Genomic DNA, 12,944 nt, shown 5'->3' on the forward strand with positions numbered 1-12,944 from the left:
ACCCCCAGCCCTTGGTCCCACGGCCTGCCTGCCCAGCTCCAACCAACCATAGCTCTGTCTGCTCAGGCTTTGGCATCTGACCTGCCCAACCTGGGCCCGCTCCGCACCATGCACGGGACCCCCATCTCCTTCTCCTGCAGCCATGTCCGGCCGGTGAGTGTGAGGAGAGGGCTCGGATGAGGGAAGCAGGAGGCAGGGGGGCCCTGGCAGTGTGGGGCTGCAGTGCATCTGTGACCCTGTGTACTCCTCCTCCTCCACCTGTAGGGTGAGCTCACAGTGGGTGAGGAGGATGCCCGCATCGTGCAGCGGCACCTGCCCTTCGAGGGTGGCCTGGCCTATGGCATCGACCAGCTGCTGGAGCCACCTGGCCTTGGTGCCCGCTGTGACCGCTTCGAGACTCAACCTCTGAGGCTGGTGAGGGGAGCCATAGATCAGAGGTGGCAGGGCACGGGATCCTAGCCAGGAGACCTGCCTCATCCATCCATCTGACCTTGCTGTGTTGACCTCCATTCCTTCCAGAAGATCTGCAGCATTTGTGGGCTAGAACCGCCTTGTCCTGAGGGCTCACGGGAGCAGGTAGGGGTCTGGGAGCAGGGAGGGGGTTTAGGCATGGCCCAGGGACTCCAGGGCTGTTTGATTCCTCTTGGCCCAGGGCAGTCCTGAGACCTGCTGGCGGTACTACTCAAAGTTCTGGACGTCACCCCCACTGCACTCCTTGGCCCTGCGCCGCATTTGGACCCGGTCTAGCCTCTGGGGTCAGCCCCAAGGCCTAGGCAGAGGCTGCCACCGCAGCTGTGTCACCACCACCTGGAAGCCCAGCTGCTGCCCTGGCCATTACGGCAGCGAGTGCCGAGGTGAGTGTCCCAAGGCTGTGGGTGTCGCTGGCGGGGCTCTTCTGGCACAGCCCCGGCCACTGCTCTGGAGAAGATGTGTCAGGGTGGTGGGGTGGGGCAGTTCTGGGTAGTGAATGGATCGGGCTGGGAGAGAGTGCTCTGAGAGACTGGCGGGGCGGCTGTGGGGTTCTCATCCGTGAGGGGATTTGGGTGGATTGCAGCTTCCAGAGGAGGCCTGGCTGCCCCGGGTGCAGAATGGACAGTGTGGCTGGGCTGGGGCTGTGTATGGTGGGTGTCCCAGAGAGCCCTGGCCCCCCTCACTTCTCCTGCCTTTCACTAGCTTGTCCTGGTGGCGCCAGCAGCCCCTGTAGTGGCCACGGCTTATGCATGGATGGCATGAGTGGAAGCGGGCAGTGCCAGTGCCATCCGAGGTTCACAGGGACAGCGTGTGAACTCTGTGCTTCGGGTGCCTTTGGGCCCCAGTGCCAAGGTGTGCTGTCCTGACCCACCCGTCCTACCCTGCCCTCTGAGCCCTGTGGCCCACACGCCAATGCCACACACCTCCTGGTGTCTCCCCAGCCTGCCTCTGCACCTCCCATGGCCGCTGTGACGAGGGCCTCGGGGGCTCTGGCTCCTGCTTCTGTGAGGAGGGCTGGACTGGGCCAACCTGTGAGGTGCAGCTGAGTGAGTGCTGTTTGCATTTGTGTCCACCTGAGTGCTTGCATACGCTCGTGGTGCCGTGCGTGCCCCGACTGCCCACTCAAGTGGACCCACCAACGGTGGGTGGGAGGGGGTCCAGGGGCACCCAGGAGGGCAGCTCCTAACCTGGATATATGGGGGGGTCCTGGGGGACAGAGTTGCAGCCCCTGTGTGCCCCACCCTGTGCCCCCGAGGCCGTGTGCCGTGCGGGCAACAGCTGTGAGTGTGGCCTGGGCTATGAAGGGGATGGCCGCTCGTGCACAGGTGAGTTGGGGGGCAGGTGGGAGGCCCCTTCCCATCCTGGTCCTGCCACTCACTCTATCTCTGCCCGCAGTGGCAGACCTGTGCCGGGATGGGCATGGTGGCTGCAGCGAGCATGCCAACTGCAGCCAAGCAGGCACGGTGGTCACCTGTACCTGCCAGCCCGCCTATGAGGGCGACGGCTGGAGCTGCCGGGCCCGTGACCCCTGTGCAGATGGCCGCCGTGGGGGCTGCAGCGAGCATGCCGACTGCTTGAACACCGGCCCGGTGAGCAGCCGGGGAGCCGAGCGGCAGGGTGGGGAGGCACCAGAGTGGCCCCCTGGGGCCCTGAAGAGCACCTGCTTGCTCTCCTGCCCCAGAACACGAGGCGCTGTGTGTGCCATGCCGGCTACGTGGGAGATGGACTACAGTGTCTGGAGGAGCCTGAGCCGCCTGTGGACCGCTGCCTGGGCCAGCCACCACCCTGTCACGTGGACGCTGTGTGCACTGACCTCCACTTCCAGGGTGGGCTTCCCTGCCCACACCCGGGGCCCCTGCTTTACCTCGGTGCTGCCGGGCTGATCACGCATCCCTCCCTTCTGCAGAGAAACAGGCTGGTGTCTTCCACCTCCAGGCTCCCAGCGGCCCTTATGGCCTGAACTTCTCAGAGGCTGAGGCAGCATGTGGGGCCCAGGGAGCTGTTCTTGCTTCTCTCCCTCAGCTCTCTGCTGCCCAGAAGGTGTGTAGGGCTCAGGAATCTGGAGCCAAGCCCGTGGGGGCCCCCTTGAGTTGGGCCTTTGGTCTCAGCATCCCCTCCTGCCCCCACAGCTCGGCTTCCACCTGTGCCATGTGGGCTGGCTGGCCAATGGCTCAGCCGCCCACCCAGTCGTCTTCCCTGTGGCAGACTGTGGTGGTGGGCAGGTGGGCGTTGTCAGCCTGGGCCTCCGGAAGAACCACTCGGAGTGCTGGGATGCCTACTGCTACCGTGAGCAAGGTACAGCCCTCCCCCCCAACCCTCTCCCAACACATGCCCCTGCTTGGCCCCTTCCCACTGACTCACCCAACTGCCTGTCCTGCAGACGTGGCCTGCCGGTGCCGCCAGGGCTTTGTGGGTGACGGAACAAGCGTCTGCAACGGGAAGCTGCTTGACGTATTGGCTGCCACTGCCAACTTCTCCACCTTCTATGGGGTGCGCAGGGGCCTGGGCTCAGGGCTACGGGTGTGGGCAGCTGGGGTCCGTGGGGAGGGAGCCTGCCCACAGTCCTATTTCCCCTCTCCCAGATGCTGCTCCGCTATGCCAATGCCACCTCTCGGGGTCTTGACTTCCTCGACTTCCTAGACAACGAGCTCACCTATAAGACACTCTTTGTCCCCGTTAACGAAGGCTTCAGGGACAACATGGTAACCAGCAGGGGCTGTGGGCAGAGCCAGGCCCGATACCGATGCCTCTGGCTGGCCTGGGCTAATAGGCCTTGCTTTGTCTGCAGACACTGAGCGGCCCAGACCTGGAGCTGCACGCCTCCAACACTACCTTCCTAAGCACCAATGCCAGCAGGGATACTGTGCTCCCTGCCCACTCGGGCCACAGCCTCGTCTTCAGTGCTGTGGGCCCTGACAACAATTCCTGGGCCCCTGTGGTGAGTTTGGCGACTGCATCTCCCCTGCTGGGCCCCGCCCTCACACACTCACTGGGCCTAACTTTGGCCTCTCCACAGGCCCCAGGGGCAGTCGTGGTTAGCCATGTTGTTGTGTGGGACATCGTTGCATTCAACGGCATCATCCATGCTCTGGCCAGGCCCCTCCTGGCCCCCCTACAGCCTGTGAGTTGGTGAGGGGTGGGGAGGGTGACAGGCAGAACAGCAAGGGGTGGGGGGACGGTCCTGGCCTGTCTGGCCTTGATGCTCTTCTTGTTTTCAGCGGCCAGTGGTGGCACCTGAGGGTCCACCTGTGGTGGCAGGTGTAGGGGCTGTGGTGGCTGCCGGAGCACTGCTTGGCCTGGTGGCTGGGGCCTTCTACCTCCGTGCCCGAGGGCAGGCCATGGGCTTTGGCTTCTCCACCTTCCAGGTAGAGCTGTGTTGGGTGGGGATGTTGGGGGTGTCTGGGTCCATCGATCTTGCTCGAGGCCCCTTACCACGCACCTCTCTTCTCAGGCGGAAGATGATGCCGACGACGACTTCTCCCCATGGCAGGAAGGGACCAGCCCAACCCTGGTCTCTGTCCCCAACCCTGTCTTTGGAAGCCATGATGCTTTTTGTGAGCCCTTTGATGTGAGTGTGTGGGGGGAGGGGTGACAGAAGTGGGCCCCAAGGCCTGGCTCTCGGCTCAGCCACAAATGGCCCTCCCTGCCACCCAGGACTCCCTCCTGGAGGAGGACTTCCCGGACACCCAGCGGATCCTCGCAGTCAAGTGACACGTCTCGGACTGAACAGGCACGAGCAGGAGGGAGACTACTTTTATTGCCCGCCTTGGACCGACACCCAGCACGGGTGGGGCAGGTGGGGTTAGGACCTGTTGTGGACAATAAAGGCGCCCTCAGCGGATGTGGGCCATGTCACCAAGGAAGGGCGTCTTCATGCAGCCAGTGCAGAGCTGGTCCATCCAGAGCGGTGCCTCATGCTGCAGGGGTGTGCGGCGTGGGTAGAAGGTGAAGTCGACCCGATAGTTGAGCAGACAGCTGAGGGAGGCCATGTAGAGGTCAGAGAAGCGCACGAGTCGCCGTGAGAAGTACGTGGGGTTGTGGAAGGTGCGGAAGATGCTCCCAAACTGAGCGTTGAACAGGGCTTTGGTGATGCACCTGAGGAGGAGACACGGGGCACTCGAGCGGGTGCTGCAGGAGCAAGGCTGGGAGCCCCTACTGTCCTACGCTGCCCACCTCAGCTCCTGCCGCTCCTTCATCCAGGCAGCCAGCACCTGCTGCGACTCGGCGTCCTGGTATGTCTGGGGGAGACAAGGTGGGTGCTGTGCGTGTGCCCGGGCGGCAGCATTGGCCCCCCCCTCGGGCTGCCCTGCGCCCCCCACCTGCATGCGCTCCAGAAGCCCCGTGAGCGCCTGCTGCCACGTCAGCGAGTGCATGTACTGCTCCGTGTTGATGATGCGGATCTCACGCTCTAGCTCGGGGATGATGGCACCAGTTCGCCAGCCATGCCGCAGCATGAGATCCTGCAGGACAAGGACAGGGTTCAGCATCAGCCAGCAGGCCCCCTCCCTTGCACCCAGCCTTGTGCCCCTCACCGCCAGATCACTGTACAGATGGTCTCCAAAGTAGAGCACACGGGGTCCACGCCACTCCGTCAGGCGCAGGAAGTCATACAGGTTTCCCTGGGGAGAGATGGGGGGACACCGCTGAGCACAGTGAACCACAGGGCTGCCAGAGCCACGCCGTATTCTCCACCCTCCTCCCAAATCTCCAGGGGCAGCGCTGGCCCTCCAGCCGCCCTTTCCCGTGGCCTCACTGTCCCCTGGCTCTGGCCCTGTCTCCTCCCCCTTCACAGGAAGGGGGTCTGCCTGCCACAGGAAGGTCTCGTGTCAGCCTGGCATGGTGCCCTGGGCCTCCCGTCCCTGTGGCCTCACAGCCACCCCAGGGATCCCACTCTGTGGGAAACAAACTGCAGCAGCGAGCCCGTGGCCCTGAAGCCCTTCCTGTCCTCCCCGGCCTGGGCCCAGAGGGACCCAGCAGACCTCACTGCGAAGCAATCTGCCCCTCCTGCTCCAAAGCTAGAGAAAAGATGAAAGCAGTCAAGCTCAAACACAACAGAGGAAGCTCGCAGGAGAGCAGAAAATGGGGCAGGGGGCCCAAAGCAGGAAGTGCAGCAGCCCACACCCCAGAAATGAACAGAATGCACACTCAGCACAGAGGAGCTACTACAGTGGTCTGTGCATGCAAGAGGCTGGGGAGAAAAGCCATGCGTGGCAGACACAGGGCTGTGAGAGAATTGGTGAAATAAGCTCAAGTGGGGAGGTAGAGTCAAGTATGAGTTCACAGAACGTTGACAATCTGCCCTGAACCAAGAATCTTGAGGTACAGGTGCTGAGTCAGGCCACATGGAGCCTGGGTTCCTGCAAGGGGAGCTGGGGAGGGAGCATAAAGAAAGACGAGAACCAAGCAGGATCCGGCGCACACACAAAATGAAACTTCAGATCATTAGGCATAAAGAAAAGGCTAAAAAAGCTGCCAAAGGAGAAAAACTCCCACATTCTCCACGAAGGTACATGACCCTCCTCAGGCTTATTAGCCAAGATGCCAAGACAAAGGAGAGTTGCCCTCAGAGCGGAGGGTAAGAGCCTGGGCTCAAGGGGGCCACGGAGAGGGGGGTGCCGCCTGGGTAGTACTGCCTACAGGCCGGGGGGCCGCTGCTCCGGGCCCCCCAGGCTGCTTCCGACCCGACTGCTGACTTCCTCCCTCCCCCAGCCCCTGGAACCCCCACCCTCAAGAAGCCCAGCTCAGCCAGGATTTCCGCATTCCATCCAGGGCCAAATGCCTTAATCACCTCCTGCTCCTTAATCACCACCCAACCCCCAGCACTAGGCCCCCTTCTCAGCTTCCTAGCCACCAGGCAGGAAAGGGGGTCTCCCCCAAGGCCTGGGAGCTGCTCTGACCAGCTTGTCTGGCTGCAGCGGAGTGGTCAGCCCCAAGTAATGACAGTGCTGTTCACCAGGTATTTATTTAGTAAATAAATGCCTGGCCAATTTAAGGGCTTGTACACCACAATTCAAATAGGACGTTATACCTTTTTTTTTTTTTTTTTTACATTATACCTCTTTTATAGATGAGGAAAAGCAAGGCACAGAGAGGCCAAGTGACTTGGCCAGATTCCCTCTGCTATTGAGTAGTAAACTTGGAATTCAAATGAAGGCAACCTGACCAGGCCTGTGCCCTGAGAGCCACTCCCTGGTGCCCCTGGACATGGTGCAAGGGGGCAGAGCCATGGCAGATGCGTGGTGACTGAGCAGGGCCCAGGAGGCTGTGCTTCTGTCCCCTCCATAGCCTGGAGCTGAGGTTAGGCCAGCCAGATGGCACTCACCTGCCGATAGATTTTGCCTTTCTCCAGGCGGGTGATGCGGTCCCAGTGCAGGGAGCCCTGCTCATCGAGTTTTCGGAAAGGCCTGGGGGCAGAGGGGTAAAGGGCTTGGGTTCCAGTCTGGGGCAAGACCAGGGTCAGGCACCTCCCCAGTCTGCAAAGGCCACCTGCTCACAAGGGCTGGGTGCCTGCCGAGAAGAGGGTGTACCCACCCCAAGCATGCAAGGTGGTGAGCAAAGGCCAGTGCCCGCTCCCTGCCCTCATCACCCCTGCTAGGCCCATACTTGCGCCGGTCAGTAAAGAAGCTGGGTTTGTCCGCCTGGACGATGACCACATCGAAGAGCTGGCGCCAGTCGGGACCCACCATGTGCCGCATCCCCTTGTCCCTGGGCAGAGATGGTGCAGAGGTGGAACAGGCCGCAGGGGGGCTGAGGCAGGCTCCTCCCTGGGCCCCGCCCCATTTGCCCCCCCCAGGACCCCTCCCACCTCCCCACCACAGGCGGCTCACACAAAGCTGAAAGGACTGTTGGTGATGAGGAAGAGCTGCTTCCCATGGGCCACCAAGCGGCTCAAGACAGCGAAGGTCTCGTCCCCTCTCAGGATGTACTTCTCTAATGGGGAGATGTGTCTGTGAGGGCCAGGCTGGCCCGCTGCCCAGCAAGCCACATCAGGGCCACTGTCTCCCCTTACCCATATCCCGCTCGATCCACTGGTACATGAAGCCCTTCACGTGCACATCTCGAATGGCATCCTGGGGGCAGGAGAGGGACTGTGAGGGTGCAGTGGGGCCTAGGAAGGCCTGCCCCTGCTGTGGCTGACTTGATCTTCCCTGCCACCCCGAGAGGCAGGCCCAATGTCCTCACTGTCACATCCTTGTAGAGGTGGGCCTGGTCAAACTCCAGGCCGTGACCCAGAAAGTGGTCCACCACGCAGGACAGCAGTGCCATTTCCGGCAGTGAGAAGATATCCATGAACTGCTTGATGGAGGGACCCTGTGGAGGGAGCCATCACCTCAGCAACCACTCTAGCCCTACCACCCCTCGCCTGGAGACCAGTGTGCTTGGGACATTAGCAGAGGGAAACTGCCTGCGGGTCAGGGCTGGCCCACCAGGGTGTGGGCGCCCACAGTGAGATCACGGAGCAGACTGCCCTGGCCAGTGGCAGTGTTTGGTGGAGCAAGTACCTTGCCGTAGAAGCCACTCATCTGGTACAGCGGGATGTGCTGGGTGCCCCCGTACAGATCTATCACCTCCTCGTCAGGCACAGGCTGGAGCCCCCTGGGCGGATGCACAGACATCATGAGTCCGAAGTGCTCCGTGATGTAAATGCAAGGTGGGGAGGGGGTGCAGGGCCAGCAGGGTCAGGCAGGGCAGTCTGCACTGACCTGTAGGCCGTCCCCAGCTGCACGTAATGGAAGGCATCAATCTTCATCAGAAGGCTCTGGAGGCATCAGGAGAATGGAATGGGTGCTAAGAAAGGGGTTTGCATGGGCCTGGAGCCAGCCTCCTCCAGCCCCTGTGCTGAAGCCCTGATTGGAAGGTACTAAGGGGACTAAGTGCGAGGCCAGGGGTAGCTCCTTTTATTTTTTTAAATTTTTTAAAATTTATTTTTACTATTTAATTTATTTTTGAGAGAACAAGAGAGACAGCGTGAGCAAGGGAGGGTCAGATAGAGAGGGAGACACAGAATCTCAAGACAGGCTCCAGGCTCTGAGCTAGCTGTCAGCACAGAGCCCAATGCGGGGCTCAAACCCATGAACTGTGAGATCATGACCTGAGCCAAACTTTGCTTAACCGACTGAGCCACCCAGGCGCCCCGGGGTAGCCCCTTTTAGAGGATGGGGGCTAAGGAAGTGCTGCTGATGCCCACCGGTCAGGAGGGCCCACGTAGGGTCTAGGGCCCACCCACTCACCTTCTGAATGTCGTAGTGGAGGCCTCGGATGGCAAAGCTGGGGTCGTAGTCATACTTCCGGATCCCCTCTGGGTACTGTCGGGGGGAAGGTGGGCCAGGCCTGAGCCAGTGGCAATGCCAGACCTCTGGCTGGGCAGTCATCTCAGGGGACCCCCAGGACTCAGCCTGAGGTTCCCCAGGGCCTGGGCTGTCTGCCTGGCCAGCCTCACCTTGTAGTGCTCAATCAGGATGTCGCGGGCGGCACTGAAGATCTCAGGGTGCAGCGCGTCTGCATACTGGGCCAGCGTGTAGTCGTAGTCAAAGCCATAGACTTCAACATCACGCAGGCTGATCTCGTTGTTGGCGTAGATGGCTGCTGGGTTCAGGAGACTGCAGACCTCGGGGGGCAGGAGGTCTGGAGGGAGGAGAGGCAGGGATGAGGAAGCTGAACATGGAGGCAGCAGATGGTCACTGAGCACTTTCCAGGTGCCCAGCCCTGGGAGCCTCATGAAACCACCCAGGATGGGCAATCTTAGCCTGAGGCTGCATATGGCCAAACTAGGCTCAGAAACGCCACTTGCCCAGGGTCACGTGGTTGGGGTTAAGGTACAGCTGGCAACAGGACCAGGCCATGGCTGGAGGTCCCAGCTGTGGGTCCTGGGTTACACCCCTGCCATAGCCCACCAGGTACACTGAGCCCACGTTCCTCCAGGCTCTCATGAGCCCCACTGGACCCATGTCTACACTTGGACTGGGACTGAGGAGCATTACGAGGTTGGGCGAGGGGGTTGGGGGGGTTGGGGGTTGGGGGGCAGGTATGGGGTAGCTCCTCTGCCGTTCACATTCCCAGCTCTGAGCACCTGCCACAGCCTGTGGAGCAAGGCCCCTCTAATTGGATTTCAGTGGCCCGCCAGTCCACATAATGACATTTGCTGCTTCTGGCCAGGGAACATTACTAATTACGACAGGGAGGACGTGTGATGTTGGGCCACGGGGCAGTACCCAGGCTGCTCCCCTCTGGGGATGAGGTCATGGCCATCCCGAGCCCCTGGCTGCTATGGACAGGTTGAGTGGGACACTGTGCAGCGTAGGCTCTAGGGTCCTAGGGAGGCAGAGGAGGATGAGGGGTCCCAGGCTCCTCTGCCTCAGTTTCCCCATCTATACACTAGGGGAGGTAGATGGGGAAAGGGCCCGGGATTTGAGGTCAGAGAGACCAGGCCAAACACTCCCTCTTACAACTGTGACCTCAGGCAAGTTACCTCACATTTTGTGCCTCAGATTCCCTATTTCTGAAGGGGAAACAAAATCGTGCCAACCTAGAGAATTACCGAGAGGTCATGGTGAACACGCTCTGCGCAGCATTCCTGCTCTACACCCGTGGCAAATGTAGGATTAAATGGACGATGGGCCTCTGGAGCCCGTCACCTCCCTGACCTGGGTCTTCCTGCATCACTTGAACAGGGTGCAGGAGAGGGGACCAGGCGGGACTAGGTGCACAGGACGTCACCCTGCAGGGCCTCCAGGTGGCCCCACTCCTGGGACCACTAGCTTGTGGCTAAGGCCGGCACCCACAGCCCAAACCTCCACGGGATCCTGTCTTGGCCAAAAAGAGGCACGATTCGGAAGCGCTTGAAGCAGAAGCCCTTGGCCACGAAGCAGGCCTGGCAGCTGCCTGTGCGCAGAGGCAGACACCCACGAGCTCCCACACTCCGAGCATTTGCCTTGGAGGCCCCTCTGGAACACCGGCTCCACCCCTACCCCCTTTCCTTTGGAGCTAAGTGCAGGGTGTGAGTGGGGGAACAAGTGTGGCTGGTTCCTCTAGGGGCCCCAGGACAACATAAGCCTGGCACAGAGCAGCTGTTGTGCAGACTCGTGGGCGCAGACAGAACACTCCTCACTTGGATGCACATGAGATGCAGCTGCCTTCAGCTCTCTAGGAGCTGCTTCTGGATGCCCCTCTATGTCACTAGCACCTGGGCCTTGCCCTCCCCAGGTTCCTGAGTTCCTGGGTACCAACTGTAACTCTTGGTATCATGGTCAGTAGGCCCCCCAGGAGGGGAGGGATCTGCTTGGCAGTGTATCCTCTCGTTGCTGGCAGAGTTCTGGCCACGTCCAGCTTTGGCCTCTGTCCTCGAGAACACTCCCCGGGATGGACGATCCTCTGAGGAACAAGGCAGGATGGGGATGCAGCCCACGGGGTCTGCCCTCCTGACCTGATTTCTGGATGGAGGAAAGCACATCTCTGGGGGCCACAAGGTCCCACGCCTTTCTACGGGACTGTGGTGGTGCACAGCGCCAGGTGGGGGTGCCGTACTCCTTCCCTGCACTGGCCTCCCAAGTTCACTGGGTCACTGTGCACACCTCGCCCTCCTCTCCTCTTCTCAGTCCCCAGTGCCCAACCCTGCCCCAGACTCCAGGGCTGGCTCTTCCCCACGGCAGCTCTAAGACTCACTGTGGGTGCCTTCCTCCCAGCTGCCGCTAGGTGCACTGGCTGGGTGCCTTAGAGGCCCATCCTGTTCGAGCCTTCCTCCAATCCTATGATGTGGTCCCACTTATTCATCCATCATCCAGAGGAAGAAATAGGCTCAGGAAGGTGAAGTCCCTTGCTCTAAACCATCCAGCAGTAGGCAGTGCAGTGGAGATTAAAATTCGGGTCATTCCACCTGCCCTAATCACTCTGCCCCTAAGGCCTAGCCTTCCAGTGTCCCCATGCTGGTGTGGAGGCACTGGGCTGGGGCCTGGCTCCCAGGCAAAGCTTTGCCCACAGGCATTGGCCCAAGGCATACCTCAACACCCAAAATCTCCCCCAAAAAACCCAGTATAGAGGGAGGAGTTAGGACTCAGGGGTGCGAGTCTGGCTCATCCTGGCATCTTGGAAATGACACTTTCACATGGAGAGGGGCCTGGGTGGCTCTGTGAAGATCTGAAGATCCCGGTGAGGGAGGTGTGACAAAGCCCAGCAGACCTCCCTGTGTCCTCTCCCGCACCTACAAGGCAGACCTACAGGTCTCCTCCAGACCCGGAGCCAACACAGCTCCTTAACAGCATTCCAGGCCAGTCCTGTCCACTGAAGGGGGGTGGGGGTGGAGGTGGGGGTGGGGGAAGGGTCATGAAAGAGACCCAACGTTTTTAGAACCACCATTCCTCACAATTCTGCTTTGGGCTTCTCAGGAGAGTCCTGTCCAGCTCTCCACACAGCTAGAGTGGAAGCTCCAATCATCTGGAATCTTCCAGACAGGGCCACTTTGTCTCACCAGACAATGAAAGCTGCATCACCGTTGGGGGCTCCTCTAGAAGCTCCCCTGCCCTTTCCTGGCCCGGTTCCTTCCGAGTCTTCACCACAGCCCTGCGTTGTGGGTTTGTGTTTTATACAGCAGACTCTGAGGGTTCACGCAGGGAAGGCCTGCTGAGTGCCAGACGGCTGGTCAGTGACAGGGTCAAGCCCAAACCACATACGCCTGCTGTAGAGGAAGAGCCCTGGGGAGGTGGACAAACATCCAGCACTCTCAGACTTCTGGCCTCATCAGGGAATCCCAGCCTGGCCTCTCTAGGGGAGGCCTAGGGCCTCATCAACCCATTTTGCGTTGTCCCCGCCAAGGATGAAGCCACCGTTGTGGACTCCAGGCGCCCCAGGGTCTCGTTTCTCCAGCCAACACATTTCCCTCCAGGGCTAAGAGTGCTCGGGACCTCGGTGGCAATCTAGAGGTGTCTGCAAAGTCTAGTCCGCGTCCGCTTAGGTTGGGCAGCGCCGCCGGCCGGCTTTGTCCCTGGAGCTCCCGCCCCAACTAAGGGCCCCTAAGAGAACAAGGGGTAGGGGCATTTCCGCCGCAGCATCCCGGCAGGCGGGATCGCCAGGAAAGTCGGTGGGGGTTCCGCATTCCGGAGCGGCTTCGGGAACCCCGAGCTCCTGCAGACGGAGCCAGGGAACAAACCTCCGGTCGGTCCGCCTGCCTCCGGGCGTCGGGGCGGCCCGAGAGGGCCCCGGGACGACCAGCGGGAGCCTCTCCCGAAGAGCTGCTCCGCCTTCAGGGTCCAGGGCCCCGGCGAGCCCCACCAGAGTGCTTCCCCCGAAGAGCTGCGCCCGGGACGACTCGAGACGGCTGTTCTCTCCGCCGCCTGGGCGCGCGCCTGCCGCCGCGCGTATCCACCCCCGGCGCCCATCCCACTCCGGCTCACCCACCATGCACCAGTCTCCGCATGTCCTGGTAACGAGCCCACAGGTGCGCGCTGAGCTCGGTGCCGCCGGCGGGCGCCGGGACGGGC

General features: G+C 61.3%; 2 protein-coding genes across 3 annotated transcripts in view; one reads left to right on the forward strand and one right to left on the reverse strand.

Annotated features, from left to right (window-relative positions):
* STAB1 (stabilin 1) overlaps nt 1–4,331 on the forward strand; it is a 26,818-nt gene extending 22,487 nt beyond the window's left edge. For both annotated transcript variants that reach the window (XM_029917099.1, XM_029917100.1), the window contains exons 52-69: nt 67–153; nt 265–414; nt 520–576; nt 653–854; nt 1,174–1,323; nt 1,413–1,517; nt 1,689–1,796; nt 1,867–2,060; nt 2,153–2,297; nt 2,378–2,511; nt 2,601–2,766; nt 2,852–2,961; nt 3,054–3,173; nt 3,260–3,409; nt 3,488–3,592; nt 3,690–3,836; nt 3,923–4,039; nt 4,126–4,331. In XM_029917099.1, the coding sequence (XP_029772959.1) occupies nt 67–153; nt 265–414; nt 520–576; nt 653–854; nt 1,174–1,323; nt 1,413–1,517; nt 1,689–1,796; nt 1,867–2,060; nt 2,153–2,297; nt 2,378–2,511; nt 2,601–2,766; nt 2,852–2,961; nt 3,054–3,173; nt 3,260–3,409; nt 3,488–3,592; nt 3,690–3,836; nt 3,923–4,039; nt 4,126–4,182 (2,304 nt within the window). In that variant the 3' untranslated portion in view covers nt 4,183–4,331. The remainder of the gene's footprint in view (nt 1–66; nt 154–264; nt 415–519; nt 577–652; nt 855–1,173; nt 1,324–1,412; nt 1,518–1,688; nt 1,797–1,866; nt 2,061–2,152; nt 2,298–2,377; nt 2,512–2,600; nt 2,767–2,851; nt 2,962–3,053; nt 3,174–3,259; nt 3,410–3,487; nt 3,593–3,689; nt 3,837–3,922; nt 4,040–4,125) is intronic.
* NT5DC2 (5'-nucleotidase domain containing 2) lies at nt 4,209–12,938 on the reverse strand. The gene is made up of 14 exons (XM_029917101.1): nt 12,862–12,938; nt 8,912–9,096; nt 8,703–8,777; nt 8,175–8,230; nt 7,974–8,067; nt 7,654–7,782; nt 7,481–7,541; nt 7,299–7,401; nt 7,075–7,176; nt 6,794–6,875; nt 5,004–5,090; nt 4,791–4,931; nt 4,645–4,709; nt 4,209–4,566 (listed from the first exon to the last, which is right to left on the reverse strand). Exons 1-14 carry the CDS (start codon nt 12,878–12,880, stop codon nt 4,305–4,307), a joined length of 1,461 nt encoding a protein of 486 aa, XP_029772961.1. The 5' UTR covers nt 12,881–12,938; the 3' UTR covers nt 4,209–4,304.
* Nucleotides 12,939–12,944: the final 6 nt, after the last annotated feature.

The sequence above is a fragment of the Suricata suricatta genome, chromosome 12 (genome assembly GCF_006229205.1).
Source record: "Suricata suricatta isolate VVHF042 chromosome 12, meerkat_22Aug2017_6uvM2_HiC, whole genome shotgun sequence".
NCBI lineage: Eukaryota > Metazoa > Chordata > Mammalia > Carnivora > Herpestidae > Suricata > Suricata suricatta.